Source organism: Paramisgurnus dabryanus, chromosome 20 (genome assembly GCF_030506205.2).
Source record: "Paramisgurnus dabryanus chromosome 20, PD_genome_1.1, whole genome shotgun sequence".
Classification (NCBI taxonomy): Eukaryota; Metazoa; Chordata; class Actinopteri; order Cypriniformes; family Cobitidae; genus Paramisgurnus; species Paramisgurnus dabryanus.
Genome location: NC_133356.1, coordinates 33,367,079 through 33,388,325, shown reverse-complemented (window position 1 = coordinate 33,388,325; position 21,247 = coordinate 33,367,079). Strand labels below are relative to the sequence as shown.

The 21,247-nt window shown below is 37.3% G+C and overlaps 1 protein-coding gene across 1 annotated transcript in view; it reads right to left on the bottom strand.

Moving 5' to 3' along the window:
- The window catches only part of pcsk2 (proprotein convertase subtilisin/kexin type 2), a 45,514-nt gene extending 36,307 nt beyond the window's left edge, over positions 1–9,207 (bottom strand). Inside the window, exons 1-2 of the mRNA XM_065249689.2 lie at positions 8,828–9,207; positions 4,861–4,965 (exon numbers count right to left, since the gene is read on the bottom strand). Of these exons, the coding sequence (XP_065105761.1) occupies positions 4,861–4,965; positions 8,828–9,046 (324 nt within the window). The 5' untranslated portion in view covers positions 9,047–9,207. The remainder of the gene's footprint in view (positions 1–4,860; positions 4,966–8,827) is intronic.
- Between the last annotated feature and the right edge of the window lie 12,040 nt (positions 9,208–21,247).

Here is a 21,247-nt window from a genome sequence, read left to right as displayed (position 1 = left end):
ATCTCACATTTTTTAAGACCTCTGGGTGGGTTAATATCACTATAAAGTGCCTGCAAAATCCAGAGATTTTTCATTTAACTTCATATGTTTTGTAATAAGGATCCCTAGGCTGTTATGCATATTGGTCAAGCTCCAGCACTTTTTATTTTCTGCTAAGTTTTATATTAATAAATATTTCACAATGACAGATTGGACATTTTAAGCTTGACAACATGCAACTACAAACACAACATGATGAAAATAAGGAAAAATTAAGTATACATGTATATCCTTACTGTGTTTGCATTATATGATTAACTGAAGAAGAGGTCGACGGGATGTCTCTAACTACTTTAGTTGGTTTCTTAAAAAAGGGGGGTTTAACCCAAAATAGTCCCTTTCACACATACAGTCTTTACTGGTAATTTACTGGCAAATTGCAGTTAACAGGTCATGTGTGAACAGAACCTTTCTGGTAAATCAGTGCTGACGATTCGGCAAATAGCTTACTATCTATTTAGGACGCAGTTTCGGTTTGACGTCACCTAATGCAATGTTGTTCGGTCACAAGCAACTTCGTGACCACAGCATTTGCCACAGATGTAAAAACAGCAAAATTTGGACCTTGGATATGAAGAACGTGGATTTTTTTACAAATTCACTTCCGCTTTCTCACGGAGTTTAACGGTATTTTGATATTAATGTGTGAATGATGTCTTACTGGGAAAAGGACGGAACGTCACTGCGTGTGAATTTTTGTATTTACTGGTAGATTAATTTTGGTAAATTCATGATAATTTACTGAAATTACTGTGTGAAAGAGGCTAATTTCAGGATGGACAGCAATTTCAGGGACACGTGCAAAATACTTAATATTATTATGAAAATTAAATATAAACATAATTTGTTTTATCATAAAACCTGTTAAGGACAATAAGAAAATGTAAAAAAAAAATGTTTAATTTTAAGTCATTTATTCACTTTTACACTCACTTAAGTTAGATGAGCAGTGTCTGGGACATGCCAAAATCGCATACATCAAATCAAAGAAAATGGTATAAAATAGGAAAATCTTATTTCAAGAGACTTATCATTGAACTTGTATGTGTGTAAATGTTCGGCCATTTATAATAAAATCTCATTATTTCATTATTTTGGATTATATGCATGATGACTGAGTGATTCTGATGAGGACAGCAAAAGGCACTTTATGGTGAAATTGACTCGGGTAGTCACAAAAATGGGCATTTAAGAGTTTCTTAATATAGACACTGTCAGTGTTTGTAGTAATACATACTGTACCAGCTGGATCAAATGATATGTTCTGACATATGTGCATGTTTCTTTGCAGACACCAGATTCAAGGACATGATCATTGTAAAGTGTAAAAAGAGCAGGTACAAGTATGACCATTAGATTAAATTGGTTTCATACTGTATGGGTTGATTCTGTACTTTACATCATTCGCAGGTTTTAAAGATTTGATGATCTCTTTCTCCATTTTGCCCTTACTCAAGTGTGTTACCATCTGTCAAATTATTGATTGTGAAAATAAAAATTATGTGTTAGAATAAACTCATGGCAAGTTTTCAGTGATACGAAGTGTATTGGGAAACACATTCAGTCACGCTTGTATGTTCTTTCATGCGTCTCAGCTCTTTGTGTAGTGTTTCCTGTGGGACTGCACTGAGAACAGCCTGTTTTATTTGCTCGCATCTGACACATTTGTGACTCACATGATGCTGCTTCTCAAAAGGGCCCCGCGTACGCTTCATATGTGCAGCACCTGAATTTATTTATTAGCTTTCTTTGGATTGAGGGCCCTTATTGATCAAGCTTCTTAAGTACTTAAGTGCTGAGAATTCATAATTTACTCCTACTTTCAAATAAAAAAATATATAAAATATTTTAGATACTTTTTATAAAAAAATATAAAAATTATAAAAAAACAAGTTATTAAATTTCTTAAAGCTAAGAATCGCTCTTACTCTCCAGGTTATTTAAGAAAGCTGAAGATGTCTCTCAAGGGGTTAGGGGGTTCTAGAAGGGGCTTGTGATGTCACTGAGGAGACAGAGACGTGTGCAAATGTTTTGGAAACATTTGATGACAAGCATTAAAGCGCCAGTTCGATTTTCTTTTGGAATTCAAGGTGGCTGATTAAATCATAATATACTGTTGCATGTCAGTTTACAGCACACTGGTTTATTATTTGCGGTTTATAATTTCAATGTTTGTATATCATAATGTGAAAATTCTTGATTGCTAAATGTGTTAAACGTAAACCTTCTCTTAGGAATTCCACCATTCAATGTGAATAAATGGTCAGAATATTCTTAAATAAGGAAATCTATTCAGTGATTGGTCCATGCCTATGTCGTCATCCAAATCCAGTTTGTGGCACCACTCACATAGTTTAACATTACATTTCCAAATCATTAACGATTAACATTGGCTGCTAACGCATATTTTGCATTTTGAAGTAGACGCTATCTGACTAAGCTAGCGCTATTTTATGTGCATTTCCCGTGTACGATACCTCAGAGTTATCCTAGACGTGACTCGATGAAAATATTATGGCTTCCACATGTTTTTTATTGATCAGATCAAGAATAATATTTGTTCCAATCCACAATGACTGTTGTACTCTTATTGCCCAATAGTAACAATATACTGTTTCAAACATGTATCTGAAATACCTCAACCACCTCTTACGAAGTCAACTCTATTTGCTGCTTGCAGGTTGTCTTTGCATATTGACACTGAAGAACAGAATTGTAAAATAAATTGATGTTTTCATGCAGGTTTCTCAACCCCTCCCTCCATCAGTCAATTGGTCGTGTCCAGATTTCAGCCATTGTCAAAAAACAATGTGTGATGTTCTGATAGCACCACTGAGCCACACCGTGTAGGCTTCACTGGGAATCGACTGGTTTGCTTATATTCCAGCTGTCTCTATATTAAGCTGGGACAAGAGAGATAGCGTTTAACCGAAAAACAACACACTCACTTCACCAGAACTGAGGAAGGCATTATGCAACATCTACAAAAGACTGAGGACTGTCCAAATGAAGAGCATAGCAAATATTAGCTATGCCTCAATGTAAACAACCTGAGAGGAGAGCGTGAAGAAAAAGACACAGATCAATACAAGCGCTCTATGCCAACACTTCAGCTGTAAAAGATTTCGGTGACAGAGGAACCTCCTCTTCATCCCTTCCTATTGATTCTGAAAGACCTTACAGGGTTATCCTGAAGGCTCTTTGCTTGAATATAAATGAGGCAACACATTTGTTGTGGTGAACCCATCACAGGCAGCTATAGCCGTTTACAATGTTTATAATGAGATCAGATCAAACAAACCTTCACATTTAAAAGCTCTGAATGACACCATAAATCTAACACATGGAAATAGGTATGGGACAAATGTCCAGGCTACAATTTCAGTGGTACTGTGGAAATCCAATTTAGATGAAATGCTGTTTGTGACCCATTAATCCAAATGTATTGTAAAACACAACCAGACACCTGTAATATAATAATGAAACCAGTGCTGGCAAAATGAGTCGGAATGAGCAAAGTAAAAAAAAAAGAAGTACAGATATTTTGACATTCTCTATTAAAAAAAACTTCAAAACTATGTAAGATTTGTTTAAATCGTTAAATCGTTAATAACCCTTTAAACATCAATCAGGACCCGAACTCTATGTGTCTTAATAACTTTTTTAACATCAAGCAAGTCCTGCACTTTATTTTTTAATTCCTGGATATTTTAAAACCAAAATCTCAGATGCGCATGTTGAAGGAGACGCATCTTTGTATAGATTAAGCATTTAGGACTGTACACCTATAAAACGTACAAATAAAATCATTTTAGATGTTTAATGACTACTTAGAGCATTGAGATCGCTAGACGAGGGATTAGTGTATTTATTTTTATGACAATCTCAATTTCGACCAAAATAGACTTTAATACATTCTTTTCCCTGCAGCTCAAAATTAAACGGTGCCCATTCTGACTCATTTTGCCAGCACGGGTCACATACGTATGTTCTGAACAAGTGTAAAAGGACAATTACAAATCAGGACATGAATTTATCCTTTGGAAATTAACTGGATCATGATAACTGACTATTAGCAGTGAAAAAGACCGTAGGAAAAAAGAAAACGATAGAAGGCCATTTTAGTAAGATTTTATTTCTGATCTCTTTGCAATTTTTAATTACATGCATGAAAGATTTGTGCATTATGAGATCAGAACATTATCGTTATTATTAAATGTTATTATTAAAAACTAAATTGAGTCAATTTAGATCTCATTGCTAACACATAAAAGTGTTATAACTTAGATTTGTTTTCATGCATATAACCTGTAGAGCAAGATTTCAGTGCGATAATCCCAACTACTAACTCCTGATACAGACATCTAAACTTTTTAAATGTATGTGAATGTTAAAAGAAGTTTAATCTCTGATCTTCCCTGGGTTAAAATGTTCCCGGTTGAAAGACGTACATTTGAGAGGTTTAACTCAGATTAATAAATTATTTAACTATTCAAGCCTTGTTTAAAGCCACAATTAAAACATCTATGGTTATTAAACATTTCGCTATTAAGAGTGTAAAAACTGAAAATGTAAGCAGAAGGGTTGATGAATATAACATCATCTTAACTGCTAAATGTCACGGTGCCAGACAAAAATAACAGCCAACGATCGAGGAAAGGTTGCATATAAAAAAAGAACTGTCTGACTTCACCAAACTGACACTGTACTGTATGTAATTGAATGTAAACATTGGTTATCGCATCAGATTAGGCATTGCTTCGACTAACCGCGGCTGGGCTAGTTTCTATGAAACACAACACTGTAAGTTAGCAGTCTTACCCGTTGATCTTTGACCAGCTGATGGTGGTGGTGAAGACTGCGCTTCCTCCGAGTTTTCGGGGTATCTTGTGGGTAGAAATGAAATAACCCCTCGCCGAAGGAAACCTGAAATTTAACAGTTTAATTAGACAGCCTGTGTGCATTGTCTAAACAATTACTGTATGTATGTTTTCCCTGGTGTAAGCAATTAAATGTTAATGGCCTGGTTTCACAGATAAGGCTTAGCTAAAGCCAGGAGTCACTAGGCCTTAGTTAAAGGCGGAGTCCATGATGTTTGAAAGCCAGTGTTGATATTTGAAATCGCCTAAACAAACACGCCCCTACCCCAATAGAATCTGGACCTTCTGTTGATAGACCCGCCCCACACATACGCAACCCGGCATTTGATTTGATTTGATTGGCTATAAGTGTGTTTTGGTAGTCGGCCCGTCTCCTTTTCCAAACCGTTTTTCAAACATCGTGGACTCCGCCTTTAAATTAAGATGTTTAAGCATCTGTTATAAACATGCCTTAGTAAAAGACGTTACGAGTGTGTATCTCTTGAAACAAATCAATAGCAATGGCTTATTTTAAGACCTGTCACTTCAAGTTATTTTCACTTGAGACTCAATCATGTGTTTTAGTCTAGGACTAGCCTTAAGCCTTGTCTGTGAAACCAGGATAAAGTGTTTAATCTTTGGAAAGGTCAAAGTTTCAACCTTCTGTAGCTAGATCAGTCATGTAAGCAGCTCAAAGGTCATGGGTTCGATCCCAGGTAACACACACATAGTGATGAAATGTTTAGCTTGTAATGCACTATAAGTCACTTTGGCTTAAAGTAGCCTATCTGTCAAATGTGTTTGTGGCAAAATTGTGTCTCATCTAATCAATACACTTTTAAAAATGTTGATATGCATACAGTATATATACTAGTGTATATACAATATATTTTCTGCCTAAAGCTATGAAATTTACTACAGTATGAAAAGATGTGAAACAGTTTGTGTGTATAACATTAAAAAATGCACAAATATATTATATTTTATAAATATTTATTGGTCAAAAACTTTAAATTAAATTGACACTTATTATTGCTAGACCGTATATTTTAAGCTGTAAAAATAAAAAGTCCTGGAATTTAAGCTCGCTGTGTGAACAAAGCAAAGAATGACCTAATGCAAGGCGAGTGCACTATTCCTAAAAGGTTCTCGGCTGGTCTGTATGGTTCCACAAAGAATGTTTACAATCCGAAGCACCTTTCTGTTAAAGCTTTTTTGTGGATGAAAAAGGTTTTACAGACTATATAAGGGTGACAAAGAAATGGTTTTCTGAATAACATTTCACTGAAAGCTGCTTTAGGGAACCACAAATGGCACTGCTGTGAGGAAACCCCTTTTATAGCAGCTTGATTTTTAAGCATGAATCTTGACTTCAACAGTCTCTGTGTTTTTGAGGTGTGCTTTTTGAAATGTCTAAGGCAATACTGCATGCAAAGGTGATATTCTAATGCATGGCCACACATGAACGTCTGTTCCACGCCGTTGAGTGCTGAAGCGGTGATATTTTGACATCTGACAGGACTCATTTGTCAGGCTAATCAAATCCTCTCTTCTGTGATAAATGGCCTTTTATGGAAATGGAATAAACAAACATAGCCGTGTCTGATGAAAGATCCCACACAGCAGGAGACTCCTATGCGGATCCGCGTTCAAGTCGCCAAACCCGCGTGACTGTCAGATTCGTTTTGGAGCCGCGCAGAGGATCAGCTCCGCCTCCGGCAGCGCGGTAAATTCTACTGTCAAACAGCGGATCCTGAACGGACCCATGTCGGATCCTCGGATGCACCTTTACTGAACGGTTAAACGATGCACACCTGTCAATCGAGATTTTCTTGCTGGGACACGGTTCAGCTGAACACTCTTTTGAGTAAGTATTGATATAATTGTGCCAGTAAACATTGTTTTTTAATCATACTAATGATTGGAATGACGTTGATATTAGGAAAACTTTAGCATGTTCACTCGTGGATAATGGCCCTAGCTGTGCATTATTAAGTGTACATGTTGGCAATTTTGGTGTAGTGTATTTGCCATCTTCTTTATAATGAAAATTAATCTTTGGCAATTTACTCATTGTTTGACTCGGTTCAGACTCACGGTCACACTGCAAGATGCCATGTGACCTAATCAGTGACTAAATGAATGCAGGTGTCAGTCAAAACGACTGTGTGGTTGGTAAAGACAATCTTCTCGTCTGTTATTTTGAGCGGCTGTTAACAGGGTGATTTAACCAGAGGTGTGTAACGAATTCCATTTACAGTTTTGGGTAACTAGTACTTTTAAAGTGATTTTTAAGAATAAATTTACTCAAGTACATTTCTAGTGAAAAAACTGTACTTTTACTTCATTCGGTGGTGTTATTATGATAAGCATATGACTTTGGATGCTACATACTAATATCTGTCTGTTTGATTACAGGTGCTGTGTTCAACCTGGCAACAGATCGGGCAACAAGGAGACGTGTAATGGGAGAAATGATTAAATAATAAAAAAAACATTTTTGTTGAACAACTTGTCTTTCTCCAGTTATTCATTGTCAGATGTTTTAGCTGTGCATAGTGCAGCATTTCATTGAAGTTGTAGCCTAATAGATCAAGTATTTTATGTTTGCATTCACCTGGGCCTATAAAGCACTAAATTAGGTTTTGACCACAAAAATAATATTTTTAAACAAAAACAGAATATGCTATAACTGTCCATAAATGTAAATGGCAATTTTATATTTCCATTGAGTAGTAATTCTTTTGTACATTAAATTGATATATTTTAGTGAAACTTTTCTGTTATACCTATTTACAATATTGTTAGGTTAAAAATACAAGACAATGCAGATTTTAGGTTCTATATTGCTGCAGTGGCCAGGTCTAGTGATAGTTTTGGTTTTATCCTTTAGTTTAGTTTATCCTATTTTATCCTACAGTAAGAAAGGATTTTGAATTTGAAAGTGAGATGAACGGGTCCAAAACGGACCCGGTCCTGATAGCAATAAGCTTTGGAGCGGATTCGTAACGGAAGCGCTCCGGAGTCAGTAGCTCCGGTCTGCATCCGTTGCGGATCCGTCCCGGAGCTTATTTCAGACTTTAAATGAGTCAGTTGCGGGTCCGCGGCGGATATATGAATGAATTTGCGCCACGGATGCGGAGCGTATGCAGCCCGAGGCCACGGCGGGTCCGCGATCCGCCTTCATTGCGGATCCGTCACTGCGCGCAAGTGGACGCCGCCACGGGTCCGTTTCGCGGGTCCGTTCCGGAAGCCGCGATACCTCCGCGACTGATCCGCCACGGAGTCCTTTTGCTGTGTGGGATATGTTTGCTAGTTACAGGAGTAATTCATAACCTTTAACTTACAGCTGATACATTCTAATAAAATATATTAGTATGGTACAGTAACATAATGTAATAATAAAACCATTATTAGTAATGAAACTCCTAATAATGGAATCGGTTGTCACAACTGTACATGATCTCCAAGTCAAACTTCATTTATAAGGATTTGTGCATGGTTCCTGTTCGATTTTCCATCATCATTTTCCTACAGTATTACAGGAGATCCTAATTCCAATCAGAATCATCTAAGATTAAAAAAGGATAATCTGCTTTTCTTTTCATCCTTGTTTATTTCTTGGACTACAGTAAAGCATATACTCATTTGATTTCCAAAATGAAGCTGGAAAAAATGCTAATGCTTAATTAGGTCATTAGAAAGCAATACATGAATAAACTTACGTAATATATCATATTATAAAACATCTGTTTTCTTAACAAGAACATCTTGTGCTCAGATGCATATGATTGACTTATATGGCTCAACGTGATTGCATACTTATCAAACAATGGTTTGTGTCGGGTGCTTATGCATGCACTACTGTATATGTGCAGTTTAAATCCATTCTTATCGTTATGTATACTCCACACATCATTGGCTCTTACCTTCCTTGCACTTCTAAAGCCATGCTCCAGGGCAAGTTGCTGAGCATCTCCGGCTGTCCCCTCGCGCAACTGCACGAGAAAATGATCTGTAAACGCGCGCTCCGCGTCCGCTGCAGCGACAAGCATCAAAGCGTTCAAGAGCGCGAGAGCCACGGCTGTCCCGTCTCTACAGAATCCACGCATCGTGCTGTGAGTCCGTAACTGAAAGCTGTCAGACATAGAGATGATGACTGATGGCTGAATGTAAATGCTGGAACACTTCACCAGGGGTCTTCTGCTCGCATCTCCTCAGTCATCCGTGGATGAGGTGATGGTTTGTGTACAGGAGCCAATCTGCATTTTCAGCCTCCCTTTAATCTATAATTCATCGCCATAAACGTGTGGTTCATTTCTACGTGACGTTGCACAGAAAGCTGGCCAATGGTATGAAGAGGGTGTGGCTGCGCTCAGCCTCCGCCCGTTCATCAGTGGATGCAGGGCTTCAGTACGCTGAACACTATGATCTTCCTCCATCCATATATTATACATCTTTATCTAGCGCTTTTTACTTAACTGAAAACACATGCTGTGAATTAACAATAAATGTAGTGTTTGAACCATGTAGTTTTAAATTATTTTGCCTTATTAAAAACTTTTATTCAGTGTTTATAATAAAACAATATTTTTATTTATTACTTATAGTTTTTAATTTTCATATATGAACAGTAAAACCTAAATGAACAGTTATATATCACTTATACTGTATGTACTGTTCATGACTGGTTTAGGACTTTTTATCTACTGGTGCTTATATACTTTTCAATTTTTTATGTGTATTTCCATTCAGCAAAAATAATATAATAATAATAATAATAATAATAATGTTTGTCTGTCCAAAACTATTTTAAATATACTAGTAAACATTTAAATTGGATAAAAAAACGTTCTTCAAAATTGTCTTAAGACAAGAACGGTTATGGGAATTGGTTTTGAAGAGAACCAATGGTCCGATTCACGATTTTACATTTCCTTTAATGTGTGTAAGTGTAATTAGTACATGTTAACAATAGCAAAAGGTACATACCCCTAAGTAAACGATGACGCGAGTTATCATCTCCAACGTAAATCTCGTTTCTTGGACTACAACATTGTAGGCAACAGTTTACTTTCTGGGATTTGTGATGTAGTAAAGACCGACTTTATCTTGATTCCTCCCACTTCGGACTCGCAGCCTGTAAGATAACTCCTATTAGCATTGGTTTGTGCGCAAATCTTTCAAACATGGTAAGGAGCGTAACACTTCCGGCTGGAGTCAGAGGCGCAGGGCATGAAATTAACACCCGACCACGCGCCAAATGCGGGTGGATTTTGCAATTGGCGGGTAACACTGTCAATCTACCAGCCACATTGGCAGGTAGCCAATGCGAATCAGTGATGCGCGGGTCATTGTATAAAAAACCCACTCCCGACCGACATTTTCAACTAACCTGCCCGTAATTGTTCAAAATAGTTTTTAAACTCGACCGACTGAACGCGGCCTGAATATCATTAAAATATTTTTGGATGACTCGTAACCGGCACCCGCTCATTTCTTATCAACCTGCGCATTTCACTGATGCAAATTGAGTCAATCACTTGATTCATTGAGAGGATGCGACTGCTGTTTCGCAACGTTCATGCGATTGGAAAGAAGATGAGGCACTTCTCTGACTACGTTTGGATGTGCGAGTAAGTATTAAATTGTTCGTGAGATGTGATGAGAATGCAATGCTGACATAGACTACAGTATAATCACAGTTTCACAGATGTGTAGTGCTGCTGTGACGGATCAAAACTCTTGATGTGTAAACTTTAAAGAGAGTTGCGCTACTGTGTCTTATACTGTAGTACATTAACATACATTTTGCGAATATAGTAATGAAAAACAACGTATGTGCGCAGTTTGTGCCCCCTCTGTCTCTGTGTGCGTGCGCGGGTTTAAGGGGACTTAATAGGGCACATCGGAGAGACGTTCCTAAAAGCATGCGTACATAAAATCTTTCTGCTCTTGACAGGCCACATATAAACAAAATGATCTCAACAGTATTCATTTTCTAATAAAACATTTCTTTATGTCTTAAGTGTATGTATTAGAGAGTCAAAAACCAGTCTGTGCTGGTCTTAAAGAGACAGTAACCTCAATTAACCTACTTAAGTCTGTGTCATTAATGTTAATCAAACAACCTAAGACAAAGAGAAATTCACTTTTGTAGCTCTGAATTTTTTTTTTTTTATATTTAATTCATACAATAAAGACAGTGTTATCATTCACTATTCAGGCAAAAAAACAAAACTGGCTGGTAAAAAGTCTCTGTGGCAGGTGGATTTCGAAATCCACCTGCCACAGTGGCTGGTGGTCAAAAAAGTTAACTTCAGGCCCTGGTCAGAGGTATTCGGGTCAATCACAATTTAAGTGACTCTTTAAGACAGCTTTTAAGAAAGGTTTTGATCCACTTCAAATGTTGAATAAATACTAAAGTAGCCATACATTTAGGCTAAACAAATGTGTTGTAATGTTGCAATTTTGGGGTTTATTGCAAAGTGTTTCCTGCTGAAGAACATTTTATTACAACACATTTGGTTCAAACCTATTAACCCTCTGGAGTCTTGGCTGATTTTGCGTCCTTGAGCAGTTTTGACCAGAACTGACATTTGTGCTTTTCAGTTGCTTAAAAACATAATAATAACTAAAAGTCTCATAACACTGTCTTCGGCACAAACTGGGCTACAATATTATGTGAGCAACATGTATGTACACGGTTCATCAACATTTTTAATTCGCTGATGAAAGTCCACAACTACACATACTAAACATGTTTTCAAAAGACTTTTCAAGACAGGATTTAGGGAGGAATATTTCAGGAATGTCCCTCGTCGGCGAATGTATTTCAAAGATGGAGGCACAACATGGGTTCACCCAGTCGACGATTCGACGGTATGTATTTTAAATAGCAGATTCTACACTTACGAGAATACTTTGATTAGTGGGTGGAAGTAATTACACATGAATGAGCACATACTTTTGAAAGAACACATGGGTTTTTGCTAAGAATTAACACAAAAAAAACAGCCTTCTCTGCATAGGTCCCCATTTTACCTACGTAAAAAAAAGGGGTGGAAAGCTTATTCAGGGCACTGGAAGGGGAAGCCTTCCGTGGCGCTTTGATAGGGATTCCCAATGAAAGGCAGCATCTCGGTTACAGATGTAGCCCTAATTCCATGAAGGTAAGACATAACGTCCCATCACCACAGTCGCTGTACCACTGGTAAGGTTGGCTCCTCAGTAAAAAACAAATGAATAGCGGGGCGGGGCCAGCAGATACGAATACTGCATGCCAACATTCATTGGTTCTTTACATACAAATCGAAGCTGGGTCTCTCTAAGTGAGTTCCCAGTTCGTCGGTCACGATGTGACGTCTCCATTCCCTACCTTCAGGGAACGTTACATCCATAACCAAGACATTTTTCTTCAATTGTAACATGTGAATGTATTTCATTGGATTGAATTGTATGAAGAGCAAAATGTATTAACAAAAATATATTGGTAGAAAATATATTTACATGAATACATTCCGAAGTATATTTTTGCAAAGAGTGGTATAAATGTCACGATCTCAGTCTGTCTGTCTATCTGCCTGCCTGTTTTCTTCAGACTCCATTTTCCGTCATCTTTCACACTCCCTCGTCCGTTAGGCTTTGTCATTATCCTTGCCAGCCATCATCATCTTCACACTATTTAAGCTCCCCTGTTTTCCCTAGTACTTTGTTTGGTCTTAGTCAGATGTAGGTTTATGTATAGGGTGTGTTTATCTTGTCAGTTTTTATGTTCATCATGTTATTGTTATCATAAAAGGTAATTACATTTTTTATTTTGGAATGGATTTTCATAGTCTCCACTTCTACTTCTACATGCACTCGGACAGACAACCATTTTTTCAGAAGCAGATCAAGTAATTGCAGGCTAAAATACCTTGTTCATACTGTCAGTCTAAATCTGATTTTGGTGCATATCCAATTTGACAGACATATTGATGGAACCCACATTCTGATCATTGCTCTGTCTGACAATCATATGACTACTTTTATAGGAAAGGATGGCACTGTAGTCTTGCAAGCTGTTGTAGACTATGAAAACAGGTAAAAAATAAATATTACACCATGCTTTCAGGTTTATTTTTTATATTTATATGTTGTTAACATGGGTGTGGATATGCAATTTTAAAATAGGTTTGGAAACCCCCAATTTCTACTCAGCCCCCCTAATATTTTTGCTGTTATGTCCATACATTGTACACGAATTTGTGTTTGCTTCAGTTTCGTTTACATTTAATTTCAATATCCCCTTCTTTAGTCTGTGAATTTTAGTGCATTCTCCACAGACCGCAGCAGCTGCAATATTGTTATTATATCTGCATCAGTGCTGACAAATCCTTGTTATAAATACAGTTTACAAAATGTGATGGAAGCAAATGGTTCCAATGGCATCTACTGTAAAGTTTTCTCTGCATTCACCCCTTAACACAGCTCAGCTGTTTTCCTCCAGCAAAAATGTTTCTCATAACGCATATGTTATATGCAGAGAAAATGTAGGGAAAATATCACCATATTGTTTAATATGGCCCTGTCAAAGATTTAATGAGTTTCCGTCTCAAAAAAATCATGTTTCTGAGAAATTCCTTCTTAAAAACAAGCTTATATTTAAACGCTGAAGCACAACTGAACCATTATTAGCCCATCTACAGTATGTTTCATATACCACGAGAAAGCAGAGATTCTCCCATTTACAGTGATTTATGACACATTTATACTTTAAATTCTTTAAGTGTTGTAAAACAGGTTTATTTGATAGTATAAAAATCTTTCTTTTTTAATATTCACACCCCCCTACTTAAATGTGAGTTGAGCATCAACTCTTACACCCAGATTGGTGACTGTCGATGATAGTGGAATGTTTTGACCAGAAAAGGTGATATGGGTTTTTGGTGATGACTGGACCTGGTGTGGTGTACCAACTAAAATAGCTTCTGTTTTGGAGCTATTTAGCTGTAGGAAGTTAGTCTTCATCCATGCCTCAATCTCCTCAAGGCAGGAACTCAGTGATGACAGAGTGGCTTTAGGTGAAACGAGGCTGGTTTTTGTATATAGCTGAGTGTCATTAGCATAACAATGAAAAGATATTCCATGCCTGTCGATGTTGTGGGTAAAGGGGAAGACTATAGATGGTGAACAGGATCGGGCCAAGGACCGACCCTTGAGGGACACCGCAAGTGGCTGTGTGCGTCTAAAATTAACTTACATGCTGGTAAATGGAAGTGATTAACCCAGGGTTCCGCTTTGGTCATGTGACATTCGCCATATAGATTGATTGATACTTTATTTAGCCCGAAGGAAATTTAAGGCATCATGTAGCTCTAACAACACCATTCCACATATCACACATACAATACAAATAATTAAAAATATTAAATATAATATACACGAAGCCTGTGCATTACCTATCCGATTATTTTTTTTCTCGTTCTAAAAAAAATAATCTGTAAACACGGCGTCGTCTCAAGAAATATCTGCGCACAAACGAAACCACTGAAACCGACTGAAAGCGGTGTAGTATATATGCCAGACCAGTATGGGGCGCTGTACTTCTGCCACAGATATACACTATACACGGAGAAGAAGACTTTGAGCATGCGCATAACCTTGCGCGCTGTATACGAACCAAGAAGGAGAAGTGATGGCAAAAGCAACAACTTCAAGAGCAAAAGCCTCCTTTTGTCTTTCTCCTGGTTGTCTTCCATGGTGGATCTAAGAGCATGTGGCGTATGGTGTTGTCCATTATCGCTGGCTCACCACAATTGCATAGAAGCAATAGATTTTGCTGTAATAAAGCTAGTAGGCTTAGTAGCTTCTGTAGCACGAACACAATCATGTAGTCCGCCATTATTGTTGTTGCTGTTACGTGTGATGCTGCCGACACATGATGTGATGGCGTTTTCGCTTCACAAAATATACGGATTGGCTGTACACATGAAACCGCAAGGGTGTCGATTTCAGATTTATCCACTTTAGGACCCGGTTTCAAAAAATAGCGGTTCCAGTCTCCCAAAATGCCGGATCCGTGTGGACGAAACGCCAATACGATAAAAAATTTAAACGTATACAGTGATCCGCGTCTCCGTGTGGACAGCCCCTAAGACAAGGGAGAAACAAGACATGACTGTGACACCTAGACATTGTTCACAATGTCAGTCCAAATCCGATTTTGGTTCATATCCGATAAAAAACAAATCACATTTAAAACATGTTAATGGCCAAAAACCGCATGAAATCAGTTTTTTTCTTATCCGTTTCAGGCTACATCCAGATGGGGTTTGAAATCCATTACAAACCGCATTTCCGGAAATCCATTTCAGTTTGACCGCTCTGATCGCATCTGTGTAGCTTTTTGGTTATAAAAAGTGCAGATAATCCAGAACACAGCAGAACGTTACAGGACGCACAGATCGGATCTGAACAGTTGTGATACACAATATGGACAGTGAGTCTATCAAATCGGATTTGCACCAAAAACGGATATGGACTGATAGCGTGAACAAGGTACTAGATTTTAAACCCACGCTGGCGTGTCTTCTCACGGTTCTGAGTAAGATGTGTTGACTTTACCCGGGCTGCGTAGACCCATCTGTAAAACGATTGAGTTGTGTCATGCAAATAAGTGGTAAAAACACACATACAGCAAGTGCAGCATTTAAGTCACAAGCCCCCAATACCATTAAAAAAGCAATGTAATGTAATGAAAAGTATGAGTTTTCTGTTTACCTGTATCCTTTGCGATCAGTCATCATCGATAACATCATACTCTGCCAGTGGTGGTTCCTCTAAGACTGCACTGTCCATAAAACCAAAGGGCAAATGCTTGGCTTTTCCACAAAAATGCTGTTAAGTTGTTCATAAAATTTAAATGTATTTTTCTAGCCTCACTTCAGTTATTAGCATCATCAATTCATTTGTAATTGATTTTAATGTTTTAAATTTTCCTTTGACCGATGAAAGCCCCTCTCTCTTATGTTTCGCATTATTTCTTTGTATATGGTCTTCTGCCTGTATGTGCCTTCAAGGTTCGCTTGCACCAATGCGTCGCCCCACAGGGGAAGAAGAGCAGAAACTTTGTCAGCAGACCGCTGAGATGTGTCCATGTTGAATTTCCACACGATGTTTGCAACAGCATGACGTAACCGAAAAGCTACACAAATGCGTTCAGAGCGGTCAGACAGAAATGGATATAATTGGATATGCACCAAAATTGGATTTAGACTGACAGTGTGAACAGGGTGAAAAAAGAAATATGGGATTTTTATAATGTGAATGACCATTATAGAAATATCTGTCCAGGCCCCATCATCTAAGCGCTCTGGACACTCTTCAGCTTCCTTTAGCCGTGTACCCAATAAATTATGATTTTATATACAGCATTTTAATCTTACTGGGTTTCAAAAGATACTAGAATATTCTTAGTAAAAATCAAAGATTTGAATACTTAAATGCTTTTTAATTGTGCTTTTTGTGAAACAGCAGTTTGGACCAGTAGAATGGCCCATATAGATCTAGTATGGCAACCTGATGAATTAGATGTGTAATGGTATTACATAGCTCTTATCAAGCAACCAGATCATGTTTTTAAAACCTATGAATCATGTTAATTGATAACACCATGTCTTTTGCAAAGTCAAATCTGTCATTTGTCTTTGTACAAAATGTACAAAGCAGTGGATCACCATAAAGAACCACTAACCTAAATGCTGGTTTCTCGTATTTTAAGTTCTGCAGAGTATAACATTTCAATATACTCTTAAAAAAAGAGGAATCATCCTCAATCAGTGTTCTGAACAGACCAAACCTCACTGAATTATTTTGTGCTAGATGCTGCTTTTCACAAATCAGTCAATGAACAATAAAAACATAAGGTCAGAAGAGAAGCATGTACAAACAGATGTTGTTTACAGAGCTGTCGTCTGAGTCAAGAATGAGAGAGTATATAATGGACTACGCCACAGACTCAGAGACCTTCCTCCTCATCTTTACAGTGCTGTCTTTAATGCATTATGATCAAAGGTAGATATGATGTTATGAATGTCATGATATTATCATCTCTTCATAAGCTGGGATTCAATCACCTCCATTTTATGCACAATTTGAAGTATCGCATAAGAAACGGATGATAAGAGTGCCAAATTTCCAATAAAAATCGCATAATTTACTAAACATTTTTACGCTCGCTTGAGGATGTTTTTGACTTATGAGAAAATGAGTATATAATGGGAGAAGGAAACACATTTGCAGAATAAATTCTGATGTAGCGAACAATTAAAACCATGTGACTGATCATCTTTCTTTACCATATATGGGGCTCAATGTCGTTGCAATGCTTTTGGATGGGACCCCACTCTTGTCGCTCTTTGTCTCTGAAAAGGTTTTCAGTGAGAATGGAGCTAAACATCAAGGTCAGAAATGAGTTGAAATCTGGTACCAGCTGACATTACAAATACTGAAATACGGGACAAAACAATCATTTTAGCTCTTAAATTTCTAATATTTGGATGGACAGCAAAAAACATTTTTTCATTGACGTTTAAAGCAATTTCAAGCAAAACTGCTCTCCTGCTCCCTTCTATGAACTGCAAAAAATATAGGAATGTATTAAAGTGAACAAAGTATACAAGTAAACATATTATTTAAATGTATTGTCATTAAAGGCAGGGTGCATGATTTCTGAAAGCCAATGTTGATATTTGAAATCACCTAAACAAGCACGCCCCTACCGTAGAATAGAATCTGGACCTTCTTTTTGATAGACCCGCCCCACACATATGCAACCAGGCAACAGTGTAATTTAGTAGACAATGCCCCTTACTTTTTCAAAAATCATGCACCCTGCCTTTAACTATTCAGGGCTTTTTTTTACAAACACCATTGCATTTTTTTAAAAGACCTCCAAAGAAGATTTCACAAATGAAGCCAAATGGTATTGCTCCACTTTAAAACTACCAACAGTACAGCAGTATACTCAATATTATGCAGTTTAGTTTAACATTATACCATCATTTTGGATTCGATGGAAAAAGTAAGTCATTGGCTCAAGGCATATTATGTCCTGTCAAGTGACTCATAATATCTATTTTTAATTAGTCAATCTATTGGCAATCCTGTGGTTGAACCCATTGGGAATCTGGTAGTTTATGATTGAATCAGACCAAAGCATGAGCATAGATTCTTAAAAGAGAAATTGCAGATAACAAAACTTAAAATGCTGCAAAAAAAATCCACCAAGTGCATAATTAGCTACTGTATCATAAAGTACAGTATATAGTGGAGAGAAAAGGTATTTGAAACTTTTGGAATTTCATAGTTTTCTGAATAAATTTGTAAAAATTTGATTTTCATAAGTCAGGGGTGGGGAACCCTGGTCCTGGAGGGCCACTGTCCTAATTAAACACATCTACAAAAATCTAATTAAAGTCTTCAGGATTACTTAAAAATGAAATTCAGGTGTGTTTGATTAGGGTTGGAACTAAACTCTGCAGGACAGTGGCCCTCCAGGACCCAGGGTTCCCCACTACTGATCTAAGTCAAGGGGTTTCATACATAATGTGTCTAAAAAAAATCTGATCTTTTATGTCTTCATTAAGAACAACCAAAAACATCATAATGATTGTGGAAAAAGCATGCAAACCCTTGAGTTAATGACCTCAAAAAGCTCATTGGAGTTAGGTTTTAGCACCTGGAGTCTGGTTAAGATAATACGTTTGGATGTGTGGACTAAAGCTACCTCGACTGATAAAAACCCCTCAAACTTTTGGTGTTAGCTTTGCACAAGAAGAACACACTTATGTAAGCCATGGCTCGCCAAAAAGAGCTTTCAGAGGAGCTACGATCAAGAATTGTTGCTTTAAATAAAGCTGAAAGGGGTTACAAAACTATTTCAAAGAAATTTACTAGTCTACAAATGGAGACACTTTGGGACTGTTACCAAGAAGTGGACACCCAGTCAAAATGACACCAAGAGCACAACAAAGACTCATCAATGAGGTAAAGAAACAACCCCAAATGACAGCAAAAGATTTGAAGGCATCATTGGAACTTGCTAACATCTCTGTTCATGAGTCTACAATACGTAAATCATTGAACAAGCTGGGTATCCACGGCAGGACACCAGGAAGGAAGCCACTGCTTACTAAAAAGAACGTAGCTGCATGCCTAAAGTTTGCAAAAGAGCACATTGACACTCCACAGCAGTATTGGCTAAATGTTTTGTGGACTGATGAAACTAAGATTGAACTATTTGGAAAAAACACACAGCGCTAAATCTGGTGTAGAAAGAGCACGGCACATCATCATGAAAACATCATCCCAACTGTAAAGTATGGTGGAGGAAACATCATGATTTTGGCATGCTTTGCTGCATCAGGGCCTGACCAGCTTGCAATAATAGAGGGGAAGATGAATTCCCAAGTATATTAGACAATTCTTCAGGATAATGTGAGATTGTCTGTACGTCAGCTGAAACTGTGTAGCACAGTGGTTCTCAACTCCAGTCCTTGTCCCCCCAGAACATTTTAGATGTATCCATATATAAAACACCTGATTCAGTTCATCAGCTTGTCAGTGTGTTAATTAAGAAAATGTTTCAAACATTCTGGCGGGAGTCTGTTGAGTGTATTCAGGTGTTTCATATAAGGAGACATCTCAAATATTTTGGGAGGGGGGCCACGAGGACTGGAGTTGAGAACCACTGGTGTAGAAGGTGGGTGATGCAACGGACAACGACCCAAAACACCGGAGCAAGTCCACAACAGAATGGCTTCAGAAAAACAAAATCCACCTTTTGGAGTGGCCAAGTCAGAGCCCAGACCTTAACTATGGATTGCTATGGATTGACTTAAAGAGGGCCATACACATGAGACGTCCAAAGAATATGACAGAGCTAAAACTGCTCTTAATCATTAGTAGTGTGAATACCCCCAAAATCAAACTATCCCAGGACAAATTCCAGTAACACTTTCCATGTATTTTCCACAATCCCTTTGTGAAGTGGGATCTACAGACAATTTTTTGTGTGTATCAAGCTTTTTCTCAGAAAATTTTTGGGTTTTGAAGAAATGTGGGCTTCTGCGTATGGATCACTGACAAATAACAGCTGCCCACGTTTTTTTAAGTTGCATTTTGTTTAATTATTCTGATGACTTTGGCTGGGGGGCTCATGAACCTTTTCCTCATTAACCTTAAAAATATCTGAAGGCACTTGTAGAAGAATTTTGTACAAAAATAAACTAATTGCTCCAGATATTATGTTGGTAATTCATGCATGTAAATTCATATTACAATAATAATAGGAGCAACCAAGCAATTGAAAAATCAGTCTGAAAAAGCCTTTCATGATATCATTTGTGACGAGCGTGTCAGAAGGTAAGAGATGATTATTTGAGCTGTTTGGGCTTATTTTAGGGTTAGGGAGTTTTGGCTCATGCCTTTTGCTTGCTCACTGAGAGTTTGCTGTTTTCAGGTTAAGGTTTATAATTTGGAAATATTTATTATTATAATGGACTACAACCTTATACAACCACTTTTTAGTATTTATCGAAAAAGTGCATGTTATTTATATTTTATGGTATTATTGCAAAATATATGTACATCTAGGCATTTTAATATGTTTATTTATTTAAACAGCCGGTCATCAATTATTCCTTACATATGCGTTTGTTGAAGCTATCAAGCATATTAAGAAGACTTTAAATATAGTGCATGAAAACGTTTGTGATGCTTTTATATTACTTTGTCCCTTTTTGTATAGCTTGACTGTAATAACCACGGGTAAGAATCTCAGATCTGTGAGCAGGTAAAGAATGGGATTCCATCAAACTGTTTCCTGGAATTCATTTCAAGTCATCGCATGGAACAAAGACATTCTGATGATGTACCGAAAGTCAAGCAGAAAAGCTATGTCAGTATTGACCTTTCACTGTATCAGATTCACTCACCTGCTCATTCTGACCTTTGAAACATAATAACATATTGATCTGATGTTTTCTCTAAGCATCTGTCATTTGATGTGGTGGAGGTTATTTACGTTATATAATTTTCCTTTTGCTTTAATAAAACCTTTTCACAACTCAGCATGCTATCAGAGATAAAGCTGAGCTCCTGCCAGATGTACAGCAATGGTGCAAAAAATAATAGCTTGCATTTTCACTTACTAGTCTACATGGAGGAATGAAACAGAACTTAACTGTAAACAGCATTGCATTAATTCAAGTAAAGTTACTATGATATAATACAGTTAAACACATATTTCGTGTATATTGTTTATTTTTTTTACCATCTTATTGTTAGATATAAAACCTTTAATT